At 31.7% G+C, this 19,838-nt stretch overlaps 2 protein-coding genes across 2 annotated transcripts; both read right to left on the bottom strand.

Moving 5' to 3' along the window:
- Nucleotides 1–4,212: 4,212 nt before the first annotated feature.
- LOC130645706 (lanC-like protein 3) lies at nt 4,213–8,059 on the bottom strand. The gene is made up of 6 exons (XM_057451788.1): nt 7,915–8,059; nt 7,228–7,443; nt 6,974–7,088; nt 6,393–6,677; nt 5,204–5,548; nt 4,213–5,132 (listed from the first exon to the last, which is right to left on the bottom strand). Exons 1-6 carry the CDS (start codon nt 7,963–7,965, stop codon nt 4,897–4,899), a joined length of 1,248 nt encoding a protein of 415 aa, XP_057307771.1. The 5' UTR covers nt 7,966–8,059; the 3' UTR covers nt 4,213–4,896.
- Nucleotides 8,060–8,170: 111 nt separating this feature from the next.
- On the bottom strand, nt 8,171–12,774 carry LOC130645708 (lanC-like protein 3 homolog). The gene is made up of 6 exons (XM_057451789.1): nt 12,633–12,774; nt 11,560–11,787; nt 11,308–11,422; nt 9,463–9,729; nt 8,749–9,093; nt 8,171–8,670 (listed from the first exon to the last, which is right to left on the bottom strand). Exons 1-6 carry the CDS (start codon nt 12,684–12,686, stop codon nt 8,435–8,437), a joined length of 1,245 nt encoding a protein of 414 aa, XP_057307772.1. The 5' UTR covers nt 12,687–12,774; the 3' UTR covers nt 8,171–8,434.
- Between the last annotated feature and the right edge of the window lie 7,064 nt (nt 12,775–19,838).

Genomic DNA, 19,838 nt, shown 5'->3' on the forward strand with positions numbered 1-19,838 from the left:
TCATAAAAAGCGAAAAGATCACCGTAGATCGTTTAAAAACAATGAAAACGGCATCGTAAAAGCTAAGAGATCGTAGTAGATCGTATAAAAATCATGAAAACAGGATTGCAGAAAACGGAAAGATCATCGTATATCGTTTAAAAATCATGAAAACAGGATCGTAGAAAACGAAAAGATTGCCGTAGATTTCTTTTGTTCTTGGTTTTTGTTTCTGGTTTCATATTGAAATTATTATGCACAATTACGCCGGTACTTTTGAAGTTCCTTTCAAGATCGTATAGCAATTTTACTTTGTTCAAAGTTCGTATCATTTCATTTTGTACGATAAAAAAACTTCGTTTAAGTTCGTATCATATATTAAAAAAGTTTGTATAAACTTTGTTTACATTTTTTATTTTAAACGAAGTACTTCGTATGACATTCGCTTCACGAAACGAAGTACTTTGTAGCGTTCGTATAATTATATTGGGTAAATAAGCAAAATGCTGAGCAACTACTTTTATGATCTTGCTTTTACGATTTACGATAGTTAAGGCAATTAAAAGATTCCATAAATTTTTTTTTAAAAAATTTGCCTTGCCAAAATTTATAAACCACCTCAGCATTCACCTTGGCATTTTCAGTGTGCCAGCGTGAATTCGAAAGGCTAAAACACCAACTTGCCTGAAACCCCCATGCTTTTTGAAACTTTTTTAAGTATAACAGTAGATATGGGAAAAAAATTAAATTTAATATATTTAAATATTTAGCTTTCTCACTAATAAAATCTTTCACAACATAAAATTTTGCTGTCCTGTTTTGTTTCAATGTGAAAGCTGACCTTAACAGGGCAAAAATTATAGCAGTGTGTGGCTTTGTGGTTATGAAGTTCACTGTCTAATCAGAAGGTCCATGAATCAGTCCACAACGCGTGCATGTTTAGTAAGTGTCTTTACCACACCTAAGGGTCAACCTATGCCATGTGAGGAAAATCTGGCAGGCAATGCCAGTTGATAACGGAGTTTTCAGAATTGAAGTCACTAATATTGTGTATACATAAATATTTTATTTAATAGTGTATGTGACAAGCATAGTTGTTGTTGAAATTTTCTTAAAAGTCGCCGAAAAAAGTATGTCTCGTTTGTTAACTGCCTAAATGTTATGTTACAATAGCAATGCATTTAGACTGACGTCTTTAAAAAACTTGTAAGATAATTGTAACAATTTACGTTGATGTCTTGTAGTAACAAGACGAAATATCTGTTAAAATAAAAAAAAAAAGTTAAAACAAACAAACTTGGCTAAAATCTTATACATTTTTGATGTCAGCAAAACACCTAAAGCAACTTGAAGAAAAATTAGGGAAAGTAGTCATTTTTCTTGAAAAAAAATTTTAATTATTGTACTTTCCCTTTTTAGTATTCTTTTTTCTTTTGTTTTTAAATTCCTTTTTTTGAGTGATTTTTTGGTTGCTTGCGAAGGTGCCGACTCGCCGGAAACGCTGTATATGTTAGGGTGGCTGTGCGCGTTTTTTCAGGTATTTTTCAAGGTGCTTGTCTGTAACCGCTGGAAAAGCCTGGACCTTGTCCGAAACCGCCCTAATTGCATCCTAAATACAAAGGGCACAAGGCTCATTGTTCTCGTTTAAATTTTGTTGCAAAGAAGTCAGGTGCTATTTTGTCGTTTTACTCTCAGTTTATTATTTGTGGGATTTTATTACAGCTATATTTATCAAATAAATGATATAAAAAACAGTTTTATTAGAACTTCTACTGTTGTGAATATAAATATTAGTCTACCATTATGTTTATGTTTGGTATTGGCACCTTAACCGTAATGTGTCAATATGCAAATGCGCTATAATGGTGCGGTAGCTGTACTGTAAAGTATATTCATTAATACACAGAAGATAGACATTTATGTCTGTCTAAAAATACACGTTCTTAATTCATTTACTAACCCACCGTCATAACCAGAGATTTAAGTCTAATATCCTATCACTGCTTGACATTAAAAGAATAAATTATACATCATGGTAATAAACTTTTTAAGTAATGTTGTTTCAGGTTGATTTGGGTTTCTTCTGGCGAAACTTAGAATTTTTTTTAAAACGCCAAAAGTAGCCAAAAGACCCCGTGGTTTTTGAAGTGTTTCCCGCAAGTGGGCACCCTCATGGTTGCATGTGCTTCTCCTTTTTTGGCTAAATTTTAGAATTGACTCTTTAAAGATCATAAACTAAAATTACCTAGATGCATGGCTGCACAGCTAATATATAGAAAATTTAATTCTTTGATACCATATTCCATACCCTAAACATGCGCCGCAATAACCCTAGACCTATAAATTTGCCTTATGGCGTCAGGGAAACTACACGACAACTGCAGGGTCATTGAACGTCAAAGCATTTATTAAAGGGTTTAGAGGCTTAGGGTTTGCAGTAACCTAGGTCTGTGGCCACACAGCTGCGAAACCATGCAGCTATCATATCATGTAGCAACGAAATCATATCATGAGTTGATTCTGAAGTCAAGACTTTACCAGCAAAAATTTTGACTTTTAACTGCTCATGTTAGCTATATAAATACAGTACACAAGTTTTCTTTAACTCACGGTTAAAACCCTTTTTGATATTATATTTTTTAAAAAAAACTTAACCAAACAAAAAACGTATATACCAGGAAAAGAACATCCTGACAACCGTGACTCCCGCACTATTCACCTTCACGCACAAAGGAGAATGGCAACCCGTCATGCATGCATTTTCTACCCGATAAAAACGGATTTGTAATCAGTGTGCCTCGATCTAACCTCGATCCCAGGGCCTGCACTGTACCAGGAGATAGATACTCCATCATAAGGTCGAGTTTTTAATTATTTATTTTTTCTTTCACATTTACATTTTTTTTGCAACAACTGCTTGTTTTCTTAGTATAAAGTTTCCATTTGTGTAAACAGTCAAACAATAATTGATACGAAGGACTTTCGATCCGCATTCCATTTTGTAACGAACTATTTTTTCAAAAGTTTTAAATGATAGGTGAATACGTTTATATCTAACACTAAACTAGCAAAAAGTACCCAGTGCTCCAAGGTTCTCGCTACTCAAGCCATACATTCTCCATGATGATATACACATTGTTACTTGTTAGCTAAAACAGTTTACTAAAAATACTTAACTTTATTCCGTAAACCTTAAAACTGCACCCAAATTGTTTTAGGTATTAGGCACCTCAGTAACCATAAACTTTGGAGACATTAACAACCGATTCTTTTAATATGATGTTAGCTCTTTCTCATCCGCGGTTTCAACTTTTGGGAACCGCAGCTCTTGACGACTAAATTTGAACCTTACAATCGACCTTTCGTATGATCTCAAAACACAAGTTAATTTTCATCATCCAGACTTGAAGTTAAAAGAGAGGAGTTTTATGTCTAACTTTAATATTGATATTTTTCACCTCTGGTACAGTGGACTCTCCATATAACGAACCCCGATATAGCGAACATTCCGATACAACGAACCAAATTCCATTTCCTGGGTTTAGTCTAAAATGTGTGACGCAACTTTTGAAATACAAACAGACTTGTAGGGCAAGAAAGTCCATGAAATGTAATTTTGGAAACTGTTTTCACGTCTTCAGCGTGCGTTAAAAAATTAGCTTGGATTGGTACACCACAGCAAAAAAAGACAACTCGTGTTAATTTTTAAATAAAGCTAAAGCACGGCGGGGCAATCCTCTTTATAACGAACCCTGATATAGCGAACTCTCGATTTAAGAAACTAAATTTTTCCTAAAACACCTCTATATAACAAACTCAAGGCACTAAATGTAACAGAAACTCGGGAATATTTATATACAATATACGCAATATTAAGTTTTGTTCATCATCGGTATCAATATTATGTTTCTCAAACAAAACAATGCAATTTCACGCGAATCGAAAAATTCGAATGATCAGTAGGACATGTAGTAGAACCAATTCCAAATTTTACAGATATAATAATATTTAATATGTCAATAACATTTTTTTCATCTTCGATATAACAGCTTTTTCTTCGGTTTCCTTCGCAGTTCGTTCTACTGTGATACATCAAACTTTTTTTTTAATTTTTTTGTTTAATTCTTGAGCCTGAATTTTGTACTTAGCGCATTTAGTTAGTTATTTAGTTAGTTAGTTAGTTAGTTATTTAGTTACGAATTGGTCAGTAAGCGCAAGGAAATAACTACTTACTTAATTTAATAGAAATTCTGCATGGATAATAAATCGTAAAATAAAAAGTTTCTAGTTTGAAATACAAGAATGTTTAAAAAAGGATAGAAAATAAACTAGTTTGAACACGATGTAACAAATCTGATATCAATCAATATAAAAATTAAACCTTTATAAGACATTTTTTCATAGTTGCATTTCATAAAATCCAACTGTAATATTACAATCTTTCTTTGCTCATACGCGTCTGTAAGCCATTGTTTATAATCTTCTTTCCCAAAAAGCTTCAACCACGAGTAAACATTAGATATCAAGATCATATTAACATGCTAGAGTTATTGACCACCTAAGTGTGCAATTGTTAAATTTTCACAACTTGCCGAGGTAACGTTGTCTGTTACTTTCTCCAAAGGCGGAAGATAGTGATTCAAAACAATAGCTTTTAGATATATAAAAAGGAAAAAAATGGCATCGTGGGTTTCGATTTAAATCAAAAATTTGCGACAGCTTCTTATATTAAATTATATTTTTTTTACTAAAAATAAAAATATTTACTAAAAAAGAAAAATATATAAGATGTACAAGATTAAAAATAAATAAAACAACAACTATAAGTTTCTAATCATGTTCACCAATGTCTTGGAATTCTATAAAAAACAAATACACAACCACCAAAGTTTTGCAACATGTCCCAACACACTGCTTCTAGAATATATCCATAAACGGAAACACGCCTGGATAGCCATCATCTGGACTTATTAGGTCTGATAAGAAGCATGCTGTACCAGCTATACCTTCAAACAGACTGTATGGTGCATCTGGAACGCGAGAATTAGCTTTGAATTCTTCCGTTTGCATAAATGCGGCAAATTGTCGAGCTCTTCGTAAATGTTTTTCATCGTGTGTTAATCGATAAAGTAGAAGAAACGCATATCCGCTACCTAAAGAAACGTGTCTTAACCAATATAGCTTTACATAGTTAAACGGGATACATCAATAACAATACTTATACCTGCAATTCCATGGCAAATGCCAGGTCCTTTCCTAAGCAATCCTTTTTTCCATAACAAATCGCCGCATCTCAAAGTAGCTTGAAGATATTTTTCCTCTTTCCATACCATATAAGATTTCGCCATTAAATACATAACACCAGTAGCACCGTGACACCAATGAACTAATGTATTCCAATCATCTCTTGCATCACCTGGAATGGGTGGGTAATTCCCATCGTTCTCTTCACATTTTAAAACGAAATCTACTGAAAGTTTAATGTCTTCTTCGACATCAGGTTTTAAAGAATAACACGTCGGGAAATTTAGCAGCATCAAAAGAATGGCTGACATGCCATGGCCAGCACCTACAATGAATGACATGTGAACAACAAAAACTAGAGATCTTTATAGCGTGCCACCAAATAGGACATCCAATTGGCTAAAAATTACACACAAGTGCTACTTTCAGCGTATGCTTTCTGTCAGAAATAAATCGTAGTAACAGCATGACTAGAAAAAGAGAAGTATTAGATATGCTGAATTACATTAAAAACTAAATTTTGCGGTTTTTTGCGGTTTGAAATCTGTCGAATTAAATTCCCACGAAATTTTACATAATCAGCCTTCTGCGAAAAATTAATTTTAAAGTGACAATGGAGTTAAAACTGCTTTTCTCGGCATTTAGTTTTTCCTCTTTTTATGGCATAGGTCAAACATTTACGTTTCTCTTATCAATATAATAGAAAAAGTAAGAAGCTTGCTTAAAAATAACTTGAAGAACTGAAATACACTTGTATTGGCAATTTGGTACATTAAGGGAATTAAATTTTGTGAATTTGACGAGTTTTGTCAATTTCGCGAAAATTATTGGGAAACTCGCGCTGTTCACGAAATCCCCAAAAAATTCATTTGCACAAAAAAATTTTCCTTTTGAAAACAATATACACTAATTTTTTTCTTCTGATTTACCTAGAACTGCTTTAATATGTATGTGAATTTCAGCAGGCCTACAAAGCCCTAAAAAAGGGTATAAACTGAAAAACAACATGTTGTCAAATTCTTATTTAGAAAAATTCACAAAAATATTAGGACTTGCCAACTTCGCGAAATTAGCTCTCACGAACATTAATATCCTTAAGGTAGGTGTGTAAGGATACGTTAGCCAGAAAGAAAGTATTTTTGCTATAAAAAAATAAAAATTGTTCAAACCTAAATATGGTTTATCGTAGTACATGTACATCAGCGGTGATTCATGATTATAACGGTTCGACGTTCGTCGACCACTTTCAATGATAGTATTACACAAAGGTAGTGTGATATCGCTTGTGACTATTGCTCTGCCAAATCTTTTATTAATCATATAACAAGCTGCTAGATAGCCAGCACGTCCCACAAAGATTTCATCAGAACCATGCGGAAAGAAGTTAATTGGTATACAGTACTTGTGCATGTTGAAGAATCCTTGTACATTTTCGTTTCTTAGATTGTGTAAGCCTAAAATGTAATTTACTTTCGGTTATATGTATTATTGTTTCTGATTACAATAAAATAACAATAAAAATCTTCTTTATCACAGAAGGAAAGTTTGGATGTTAGTGATTTTGGCAATCTTGGCAACAATATGGCAATTGGCTTCAAAAGACATATCAATTATCAATTATACATATACATGGATGTACATATTATGTACATATATCGTTATCAATTCTTCAATCCTTTTTCGCATTTAACCACTTCAAATAATAAAAGCGCCTTAAAACGACAAATATTTCAAAAAAAGGTAAATATACCTAACGCTTCATATATCAAACTGGCGACGAGATAAATACCAGCATGACCAAGCAACAAAGAGGCCCCTATTCCATTATGACCAGGATCGTTAAGTGAGATCTCACGCAAACTTGTCTAACATACAAAGAACACAGTTATGATAAGCAAGCCTAACCCTAACCCTAACAATTAATATAATATAAAAAAACAGGCAATAGCACTGTACAGTATACTTCTTCGGTTTATTACAGGGAAAAACAGAAAGTTTCCAAACCTTTATGTATTTTTCAGCAATATTCAAGAAATGCTCCCTCTTATCTTCAAACAAACCACTTTGTGCAACATGATAAAATGCATATGCAATACCCGCCCCTCCAACATAAACAGCTCCCTCACAATTTTCTGCAAGTGGAGGACAATTTTTATTTATTATCTGCAGCAACACAGGAACGTATTCTCTTTGTCCTTCAGCTATTTCTTGTGTGTTTTCCTATAGCAGTGGAAATAAAGATAAAATCACATTATAGTTTAAAAAATTAGGCTATATAAAAAATAGACCAATTATCACCAAAATTTCTGGCCTAATGTCAATATTTAGATTTGTGCTATTCTATTGACAAATTATACTATGTGATGAAAACAAGTCAATTTCTTTAACTTCTATACTTACAGCTTTTGATACAATTTAGCATTAAAATTATTAAACTGATTGTCAACACATAACAAATAAACATTTTGCTGTTATTCTTCAAAAGTAGCAATTCGTTAGGAGCATTGTATCTCAAACAGAGATCATTACTGTCTTTTCTTAATGTTTTCAACTTAATTTATGTTTGCATATTATACAGCTATCTAGACTATTACTTTGACTTTTACACACTCAAATAAGTCACTCACAACTTGATATCACATATTTATATTGCTATGTAATATTTTTGACATGTAAAAACACTCAACTGACCTGCTCACTCATTGTGTTTTCAAAATAGCGTGGATGCTGCATCGTTGTCATTTTTTTGTTGTCTTTGTCTATTTAATGTTATCCTATATAATAATGAGCATTAGAAAATCAACAACGACTGTATTTTGTACTTCTAAATTTCAGAAACGTAAAAACTTTAGTTTCAAACTACAACAGCTTCTTTATCCAAAATGTATTTTCAAATAAATTTCAGGGATTCGGAAACAGTATTTTGTACTAAGAATTGCAACAGTAATTGGCAAGATCTATATTGTGTAGTTATTTACATGTTTTATCTTTCATAAACAAATTTATTTAACGTTAAGATATCACCATTAATTAATTTTGTGTTCTATCACTTCGCATTGTAAAGTTGTTATTACCACATAACTTTGGATTTAAAATTTCCTTTGCATGCAAGTATTGACGCCATAACCATGAATTCTTATTAGGTGGGGAACAAAATAACCTTGCAGTGTTGTTCTGCAAAGCTATAAATCTTATTTTTGGTGTTCGCAAGCTAGAACATATCCATGAATGGGAAAATACCGATGCATCCATCTGCTGGACTTGCAATATCAGCTAAAAAACACGCAGTACCAGCATATCCCTCGAATAAGCTGTATGGAAAATCTGGTAGATTAGAATTTTCTTTAAACTCCGAGCTCTGCATAAATTGAGCAAATCGATGTGCTCTTCTCAAGTGTTTGTTGTCGTGAGTTATGTGATAGAGAAGAAGGAAGGCATATCCATTGCCTGAATAAGAGAAGGTTAAAATAGTAGCATTTATAATCAAAACTAAAAAATAAATTTTCTTTAAAATATATATATCACCTGCAACCCCGTGACAAAGACCTGGTCCTTTTCTCAGCAAACCTTTAGTCCAAATTACTTCTCCACACCTCAACGCAGCTTGAAGGTACTTTTCCTCCTTCCAAACCATGTAAGCTTTTGCCATTACATACACAACACCTGGTGCACCATGACACCACTGGATGAGTTTATTTTCATCACTTCGTGTATGACCTGGTCTTGAAGGATAGTTACCATCAGTTTCTTGACATTTTAAAATAAAATCAACTGACAGTTTTATGTCCTTTTCAACATCAGGTTGCAAAGCATAACATGCTGGAAAGTTTAGCAGCATCAAAAGAATTGCTGATGATCCATGGCCCGCACCTGTTTTGAAGAATATAAATGTCACTTATCATCATAATAAGTTTATTCTAAATATCTGATTAAAAAGAAGACATATAATATATCATAAATTCTTGTTATAATATTGTAAATAGAGGAAATATATACAGTATTAGTATTTAGTACTTTAAATTGTAACACGCAAACAATAAAAATGACCTTTAAACAGGATTGTCTTACTGATACAGGCTGGACCCAATTAAAAGGCTCCTTGGCATAAAGTAAAGTGTAGAGAGAAGCAATATCTAAACACCAATTTTCAGATCAAAGATCTTCTAATTTCAGAGACAACTCTCACTTTCTAGTTCAAGAAGTGATGTAAACACTCTTCTTTAAACGTGTGCCACTTACCAAGATATGGTTTTTCATGATGAGAGTACATTAGTGGAGATTCAAAGTCATATTTCTTTGAGATTTCACGACCACAATTAATGACATCTTCACATAAAGGAAGTGTAACATCGCTTCCAGCTATATCTCTGCCAAATCTTTTATTAATCATGAAACAAGCAGCTAGATATCCAGCACAACCACCAAATATCTCATTTAAGCCATATTTGCAATACTTTCGCATGCCCAAAAAACTTTGGATATTTTCATCTTCTAAATTGTGTACGCCTATGATAAATTTCCATTTATAGTTCATTCAAAGTTTCTCAACCAGAAAATGGAGTATAAAAGTATACACAGTTCTCATAAAAATTATTAAGTGTTACCATATTTTGTGACAAAAAGTTTTTTGTTTGAACATAAATTTTTTTCATGTTTGGTGCTGGTTTTCATGTACCGTATTTTCCTGTATATAATCTGCGGGTTATAAGTTGATTTTTATGACTTCCACCGTTGGTGCGGGTTATAATGTGGTGTGGGTTATGTGATAAGTTTTATATTTTCTGTCATTTATTGTGAAATTTAAAGTTTATACATTCAATGAAGAAAATAGTACCAACGGGATAAAACACGTACATTAATATAACTGCATGCGCGATCCTATATCTACGTGATTTTAATGATTTGCTGGTAATAGAGCAATATAGCAGGTATCATTTCACAACCTAGTGCCCAGGACTTAATTATTAAGTCCTGTTTAAAATATTGAAAAATGTTAAAATTAAGCATAGATAATAATTTTTTTTTATCTTCACTACCTTTGAACAACAGGTGGTCACTGAAAATATCAAAAATAAATATAAAATACAATTGATAAGACACACGCAACTATCTTCTCCTCTTTGCCACCATTCATTTTATCATGCACACTGTGATTGGTGACATATAAATAGATAACAAGTTTCTATAAACATTAGAAAAGAACGTTCCCTACATCGAAGTTACAGACCATCCATGATAATTATTATATTGTTTATTTTTATAACAAAAAAGCTTAAATATACATAAAAAACAGAGATTTTACTCTAGGTTTATAACCTGATAGCATGGGTTTTTTTAATATGTTTGTTTGTTTAATCGCAGGAAGCAAGACATATTATTGGCGGAAACTAATGTTCACAAATAAAAGAAAAACAGCATTTGTCAAATAAATTTTAATTCATTATTATTTCGGCAATTGGAGACAAGGAAGTTACGTCTGAGAGAATCGCAAGTTCAGACACTCAGTTCTTGTGTTTGGGATTCACAAGTTTAAACGTCCCCCACTTGTCTTCATCATAAAAAAATAGAACACACGCACATGTTTATAAAAAGATTAGGGTAAGTAAAAATACGCTGAATTTTTTTCTTAAACAATGCGGGTTATGCAAAGATGCGGTTAAGTAAAACACATCGATTGAAATTTTATGCAGGTTATACGAAGGTGCGGACTATCTGATAGCATCTAGTTTATAACTCCCTAAAACAGCTGAGCTGAGGACTATACGATGTGCAGGTTATATACCAGAAAATACGGAAATAGTAAAACAACTAGGGTGAGGACAAGAAACAAAACATTTTTTTTAATTCACTTTATTTATACATTGATAAAGTTTAAATGCGTTAATGCATACTTTGAACTTAAGAACTAATTTAAACACAATTACTTCTGGAGCAATAAAGCTCTCTAAATTTTGTATATAACAATTTTAGTTCTCTGTACAACATGAGTGTATATATCATCACTTTTCGTTTTGAGACACTAAACACTAAATTTCTTTACCACTTCATTAAAACACGAAAATAAATTAGTGTTTACAAACTAACCTAGCGCTTGGTATATTAAAGATGCAACAAGATAAACACCAGAATGACCATGCAACAATGATGCTCCACGTGATTTGCGAGCGGGATCTCTTTTGTTTATTTCAATAAGACTGACCTACAAAAAATAGACACAAAAGTTTTGGAGCAACTATTATGTTCTTCTAATTTTTAAGTATCAGAAACCAGAAGTGAACTTGAAAGGCAATACACACATTTAACGAGCAGCTTCAGTTTTTCTATACCTTTATATACCTTTATATACTTTTCAGCAATTTTTAAAAAATGATCTTTTTTATCTTCAAACAAACCACTCTGTGCAACATAATAAAATGCATAGGCAATACCCGCCCATCCAACATAAACAGCTCCCTCACAATTTTCTGCAAGTGGAGGACAATTGCAATGAACAGTCTTTAATAGATCTGAGATGTAGTCTTTCTGATACCCCAAACTGCTGCCAGGATCATTGTTTTTGTTTTCCTAAAACAAGTCAAACCAAACTTGAAACAACAATTTTACTGTATTTTTATTATTTGGAAACTGTGGGTGGCTGACTGTTAGAAGCCTTCTCTTGGATGTGCTGTTAATAACAGACCCTAATTTTTAAAAACTATATTTCTAACATTTTTAAAAAGAATTAAAACTCTCAATGACCTCTTTAAAGTGAACCCGAGGTATAAAATGATGTTGGACTTATATTAGAGCTTAAAATGTTAGCTAACAAGTTTTTTAAAAATTTTTTAAAAGTTCTTTTCGTTCTCAAGATTTCACATTTAAAGAATTTCAGATTTAATTATGCTGCATGAATTATGATGTCAGATTTCAGTAATAGCAAATTTGGACAGTTTCTTTCATCAGTAATTTTAGACCTGTTAAGGGGTGTGCATTCAAACTTTATCAATGCATAGATATTATAAAGGTTAAATGATTAACATAAATGTTTTTGCCAAAATGACACTCGCTTGCTCGTCCCAGGCCTCTTATTTTTTTGCTGACAACAATTTTGTGTGAAATAAATGGCAAAAAGTTGATACCGTTTTCAAAAAATATATTGCATGTGAATGAAATTAACACGGTTTGGGAAAAGCCTAAAGAATTTTTTTGTTTTAAAATTTTATCTTCAAGCAAAAAGGTTAAATTTAACTATGACACTACCTACCACGTTAAATTTATGTTTCACTTTATGTAATTTTTTTTTAAAAATAAAGTAAAAACGAGTTTGAAGAAAATGTTATCAATTAGATCAAAAAAAGAATATATATTGAAAATGCTTCCAAAATTATTTTGTTAAAAAACATCTGTCACTGTATCATTAAAATGCTTACCTCATCACTCATATCGTTTTTAAAATATCTGCCAGGACTCTGTGAAGACTTCATATTTCTTGCAGGTATTTAAGTATACATTTCTTTTTTTAACAATCTTATAAATAATAAAGGATTCCTAAATTATCAGAAATGCATAAATATCAGAAAACTTTACTTTTGAAACTTTACTAATATGTACAAAACTTTTTTTTAAAAAAAGCAGTCACATGTCAAAACTCTTTTAAACAGGCCGAACCACTTCACAATATGAACAAAAAAAAAGTACTACAAATTGACTAAAACAAAATGGAAATAGCTACTTTTTAGAAACTTTGAGACTGACTGTGGTTACCTTAACCATAGCAAGATTTTTGACATAACATCAATTTTATTAATCAATTGTTCATCATAGCTTCTGTTGAGAATGTATCAAAAGTGGGGTGCAGTAATTCAGCCTTTGACAACTGCTAGGGAATGCCAACAGGCAATTTTTTACAGACATGAAAAAATTGAATTAGAAAAGTAAGTATTTTATTATATAGAATTTACTTTTTTAATTTTAAAAAGTACAAAATGTCAACTGCGTAGGCTATTTATTATAAGTAGGTTGGTGTGTAGGTTGTTTAAATGTAGGTGCTACAATAAAAAAATGATTACACAGGAAGCAATAAAGTATTCTCATTAAAAACACAATAGTATTTTCAATTTAATCTTAGAAAAACAAAACCATAAAATTTTTACACTGTCCTCAAAACATATTTTTACAGAAAAATGTCACAAAATAATCTTGTGTAAGTACATAAAAGATAAAACTTTTATTCTTCCCTATAAAGCAGTCAAACCATAACCATAAAAGCTAACCTTACTTCATTTTAGAGATGACATACATTAACATCAACATTATGCTAGTTCTTGACTTCATTTTGTACCTCTATACTGGCATGACTCGGAAAAATTGAGAAAGACTAAAACTTTGTACAGAACATCTATTTACAGCTTACATGTTGACTTCACCTAAGGTTGAGTTAACAAATGTCTGAAAAAAGGGTAAACGAGCAAATCCCTTAGATGAATTACTTTTTCAGTTACGAAAAACCTTCCATTTTATCTTTTATGTTAAAACTTAGGTTTTTTGTATTCTTTTTTTTATCTTTTTTTAGAAAAATCAACAGAAATAATTTAAAATATTCCCACAACCTAAATCATTTTAGCAAATTGCAAGTTAGAGGCTGTTGACCAAAAAACTTTTACATACAAAATGGATTTTAGGTACAAAAAGCCCCATATGTCAAAACAGACCAAATGGCTTTTGTTGACAGCCCCGTATATTTTATTTGTTTATTCAAAATAAAATTTAAAAAAAGTATGTAGTTATAGTTAGCTAGCACACAGAGGTACTTTTCATCATAACACAATTTCGACATAAAGAGATAAATTTTATTCATGCCACTGTAAGGCATTAAAAATCACTTTTATCTTCCATGAATCCATCTTTATTAAAATGAAAAATTTGGATAAGCTAGTCAAATCCGTCGATCCTTATTTTCCTTGCGATGGTGGTGCAACTTTGCCAGACTTCATTTTGATAGATCTAAGGAGGTTTACTTAGTAAACCCATTTTTTACCCAGGCAAGTCACATGGGAGAATTAAGCTAAGTTATATTGATTACACATATCTTGACTTGAAGGGGCCGTCGACAAACAGTTTTCGTCTCCGTTAACGGCAAATTTGCCGCTAGACTCGGCCAATTAATTACTTATTTAATGTCAGCAAATTTTTTTACACCATATAGGTTTCAGAATTTTATACTTCTAACAAAACAACTCTGTTTGGAACGACAGCTCTTTATATAATATACTAATTGTGTAGTGGTGTAGTTATATTTTTATGTACAAGTAACACACAGTACTTTCTCGTCAAGGTAGTCATAATTAATTCCACAGCAACTTGGACAAAACTGATAACCACATTGAACACAAGTTCTACTGCAAGAATTACTACAAATACTTTTTCCACAATAACAGCATGATATCAGTGGATTGATACTAGTTTTGTGTTTGCAAAAATAACAACCAGATTTTTCTTTTAAAACTTTAAAAACAGGGCCAATGTTAACTTTCCCTCTCGAGTTATCAGTTGTATTATTGTTTTTCTTACTAAGCTCGTCTTTTCTCGCTTTCACAGCTCCTGCAAGCATCATTTGTCTTGTTTTTTCATATACTTCTTTTGCATATGCTTCTTTTCCAACATGCCTCATATCGACATGTGTTTTGAGCTGCGAAAAATTCTCATTGAATGGGCACAGTCGCTTAGGCATCTTTTCCTATTGTAAAAAGTCAACCTCAAACAAAAACATGCGTCAATCGAACGGTGGCGCGAAAATGAAAGTATTCATTCCGTTTTGTTTTAAATGTTGACAAAATCCATTCACCATGTTGGACTTTACATTAGGTGTTATTTAATTTCAGGTCCTATAAAAATTTAGAATTAGGATACGCAATAAAATAGATTCTAAAATACAAGCATTCGTCTTTTCTTAGAAAAAGAGAGAATTGCGAAGTATGGACGGTTGATAATTTGAATTTGCTATATGACTACAACCACTTTAAATAAAAGCCAATATTGTACGGACATTTTGCGAGTTGCAGCAATTACTTTAAAGTTTTCAACACAAAGTATATTTTAGATGTTGGGTAAGTTTCAGGATTAATGTATACTTTGCTAGTCAAATCGAACGTTATTTAGGGAACGACTTCATTTAGCACCGGGCTAAGTGGTCCCGACACACGACGTACAACATAACTAGTACCCTTCATACTTTATCGATATTAAAAGTCCGACAGACGTTCAGTCATACTTCTCCAACCAAATGGACCCGACAAATGAAACCGCATTATCCGACATCCTCTCTATATAACAAATACATATTTTTTCTGTCAATAATCCATAACCAACGTAATATCGCATAATACTGCATAATACTGCATAATACCTTTATAATTCATAAAAAATACATAAATTTTCTGTCGATGGCCATACCAACGTAATATCGCATAATACTGCATAATACTGCATAATACCTTCATAATTCAAAAAAAATACATAAATTTTCTGTCGATGGCCATACCAACGTAATATCGCATAATACTGCATAATACCTTCATAATACTCTCTGTCGTTACATAAAAAATACATATTTTTTCTGTCGATGGCCATACCAACGTAATATCGCATAATACTGCATAATACTGCATAATACCTTCATAATTCATAAAAAATACATAAATTTTCTGTCGATGGCCATACCAATGTAATATCGCATAATACTGCATAATACCTTCATAATACTCTCTGTCGTTACATAAAAAATACATATTTTTTCTGTCGATGGCCATACCAACGTAATATTGCATAATACTGCATAATACTGCATAATACCTTCATAATACATAAAAAATACATAAATTTTCTGTCGATGGCCATACCAATGTAATATCGCATAATACTGCATAATACCTTCATAATACTCTCTGTCGTTACATAAAAAATACATATTTTTTCTGTCGATGGCCATACCAACGTAATATCGCATAATACTGCATAATACTGCATAATACCTTCATAATACATAAAAAATACATAAATTTTCTGTCGATGGCCATACCAACGTAATATCGCATAATACTGCATAATACTGCATAATACCTTTATAATTCAAAAAAAGTACATAAATTTTCTGTCGATGGCCATAACAACGTAATATCGCATAATACTGCATAATACCTTCATAATTCATAAAAAACACATAAATTTTCTGTCGATGGCCATACCAACGTAATATCGCATAATACTGCATAATACTGCATAATACCTTTATAATTCAAAAAAAGTACTTAAATTTTCTGTCGATGGCCATAACAACGTAATATCGCATAATACTGCATAATACCTTCATAATTCATAAAAAACACATAAATTTTCTGTCGATGGCCATACCAACGTAATATCGCATAATACTGCATAATACCTTCATAATACTCTCTGTCGTTACATAAAAAATAAAAAAATTTTCTGTCGATGGCCATACCAACGTAATATCGCATAATACTGCATAATGCCTTCATAATACTCTCTATCGTTCCATAAAAAATACATATTTTTTCTGTCAATAATCCATAACCAACGTAATATCGCATAATACTGCATAATACTGCATAATACCTTTATAATTCAAAAAAAGTACATAAATTTTCTGTCGATGGCCATAACAACGTAATATCGCATAATACTGCATAATACCTTCATAATTCAAAAAAAGTACTTAAATTTTCTGTCGATGGCCATAACAACGTAATATCGCATAATACTGCATAATACCTTCATAATTCATAAAAAACACATAAATTTTCTGTCGATGGCCATACCAACGTAATATCGCATAATACTGCATAATACTGCATAATACCTTTATAATTCAAAAAAAGTACATAAATTTTCTGTCGATGGCCATAACAACGTAATATCGCATAATACTGCATAATACCTTCATAATTCATAAAAAACACATAAATTTTCTGTCGATGGCCATACCAACGTAATATCGCATAATACTGCATAATACTGCATAATACCTTTATAATTCGAAAAAGGACTTAAATTTTCTGTCGATGGCCATAACAACGTAATATCGCATAATACTGCATAATACTGCATAATACCTTTATAATTCAAAAAAAGTACTTAAATTTTCTGTCGATGGCCATAACAACGTAATATCGCATAATACTGCATAATACCTTCATAATTCATAAAAAACACATAAATTTTCTGTCGATGGCCATACCAACGTAATATCGCATAATACTGCATAATACTGCATAATACCTTCATAATTCATAAAAAACACATAAATTTTCTGTCGATGGCCATACCAACGTAATATCGCATAATACTGCATAATACTGCATAATACCTTTATAATTCAAAAAAAGTACTTAAATTTTCTGTCGATGGCCATACCAACGTAATATCGCATAATACTGCATAATACTGCATAATACCTTCATAATTCATAAAAAACACATAAATTTTCTGTCGATGGCCATACCAACGTAATATCGTATAATACTGCATAATACTGCATAATACCTTTATAATTCAAAAAAAGTACTTAAATTTTCTGTCGATGGCCATAACAACGTAATATCGCATAATACTGCATAATACCTTCATAATTCATCAAAAACACATAAATTTTCTGTCGATGGCCATACCAACGTAATATCGCATAATACTGCATAATACTGCATAATACCTTCATAATTCATAAAAAATACATAAATTTTCTGTCGATGGCCATACCAACGTAATATCGCATAATACTGCATAATACCTTCATAATACTCTCTGTCGTTACATAAAAAATACATATTTTTTCTGTCGATGGCCATACCAACGTAATATCGCATAATACTGCATAATACTGCATAATACCTTCATAATACATAAAAAATACATAAATTTTCTGTCGATGGCCATACCAACGTAATATCGCATAATACTGCATAATACTGCATAATACCTTCATAATTCATAAAAAACACATAAATTTTCTGTCGATGGCCATACCAACGTAATATCGCATAATACTGCATAATACCTTCATAATACTCTCTGTCGTTACATAAAAAATACATATTTTTTCTGTCGATGGCCATACCAACGTAATATCGCATAATACTGCATAATACTGCATAATACCTTCATAATTCATAAAAAACACATAAATTTTCTGTCGATGGCCATACCAACGTAATATCGCATAATACTGCATAATACTGCATAATACCTTTATAATTCAAAAAAAGTACATAAATTTTCTGTCGATGGCCATAACAACGTAATATCGCATAATACTGCATAATACCTTCATAATTCATAAAAAACACATAAATTTTCTGTCGATGGCCATACCAACGTAATATCGCATAATACTGCATAATACCTTCATAATACTCTCTGTCGTTACATAAAAAATACAAAAATTTTCTGTCGATGGCCATACCAACGTAATATCGCATAATACTGCATAATGCCTTCATAATACTCTCTATCGTTCCATAAAAAATACATATTTTTTCTGTCAATAATGCATAACCAACGTAATATCGCATAATACTGCATAATACTGCATAATACCTTTATAATTCAAAAAAAGTACATAAATTTTCTGTCGATGGCCATAACAACGTAATATCGCATAATACTGCATAATACCTTCATAATTCATAAAAAACACATAAATTTTCTGTCGATGGCCATACTAACGTAATATCGCATAATACTGCATAATACTGCATAATACCTTCATAATTTAAAAAAAACACATAAATTTTCTGTCGATGGCCATACCAACGTAATATCGCATAATACTGCATAATACTGCATAATACCTTTATAATTCAAAAAAAGTACTTAAATTTTCTGTCGATGGCCATACCAACGTAATATCGCATAATACTGCATAATACCTTCATAATTCATAAAAAACACATGAATTTTCTGTCGATGGCCATACCAACGTAATATCGCATAATACTGCATAATACTGCCTAATACCTTTATAATTCAAAAAAATTACTTAAATTTTCTGTCGATGGCCATACCAACGTAATATCGCATAATACTGCATAATACCTTCATAATTCATAAAAAACACATAAATTTTCTGTCGATGGCCATACCAACGTAATATCGCATAATACTGCATAATACTGCATAATACCTTTATAATTCAAAAAAAGTACATAAATTTTCTGTCGATGGCCATAACAACGTAATATCGCATAATACTGCATAATACCTTCATAATTCATAAAAAACACATAAATTTTCTGTCGATGGCCATACCAACGTAATATCGCATAATACTGCATAATACTGCATAATACCTTCATAATTCATATAAAGTACATAAATTTTCTGTCGATGGCCATACCAACGTAATATCGCATAATACTGCATAATACCTTCATAATAATGTCTGTCGCTTCATAAAAACTACATATTTTTTCTGTCGATGGCCATAACCAGCGTAATATTCCAGAATATTTCGCATAACTGCCATTTACGGAAAGCTGTTTTTATAAAGTAGACAAAGTTTGAGGTTGGATACACATCCATACACAAACAGAAACGATATTTCGCTCAAATATCCTTTTGCA

This window comes from Hydractinia symbiolongicarpus, chromosome 5 (assembly GCF_029227915.1).
Source record: "Hydractinia symbiolongicarpus strain clone_291-10 chromosome 5, HSymV2.1, whole genome shotgun sequence".
Lineage (NCBI taxonomy): Eukaryota > Metazoa > Cnidaria > Hydrozoa > Anthoathecata > Hydractiniidae > Hydractinia > Hydractinia symbiolongicarpus.

What these genes read in the sequence shown, in the direction of transcription:
- LOC130645706 (XM_057451788.1), bottom strand. Translation starts at nt 7,965, where the DNA reads ATGACAACGATGCAGCATCCACGCTATTTTGAAAACACAATGAGTGAG. An exon ending in AAAACACAATGAGTGAGCAG is followed by an intron (nt 7,444 to 7,914) that starts GTCAGTTGAGTG and finishes CCACTGCTATAG; the next exon opens with GAAAACACACAAGAAATAGC. An exon ending in CTACGATAAACCATATTTAG is followed by an intron (nt 5,549 to 6,392) that starts GTTTGAACAATT and finishes CATTCATTGTAG; the next exon opens with GTGCTGGCCATGGCATGTCA.
- LOC130645708 (XM_057451789.1), bottom strand. Translation starts at nt 12,686, where the DNA reads ATGAAGTCTTCACAGAGTCCTGGCAGATATTTTAAAAACGATATGAGT. An exon ending in TTGCTGAAAAGTATATAAAG is followed by an intron (nt 11,423 to 11,559) that starts GTATATAAAGGT and finishes TATTTTTTGTAG; the next exon opens with GTCAGTCTTATTGAAATAAA. An exon ending in TCTTTGTCACGGGGTTGCAG is followed by an intron (nt 8,671 to 8,748) that starts GTGATATATATA and finishes TCTCTTATTCAG; the next exon opens with GCAATGGATATGCCTTCCTT.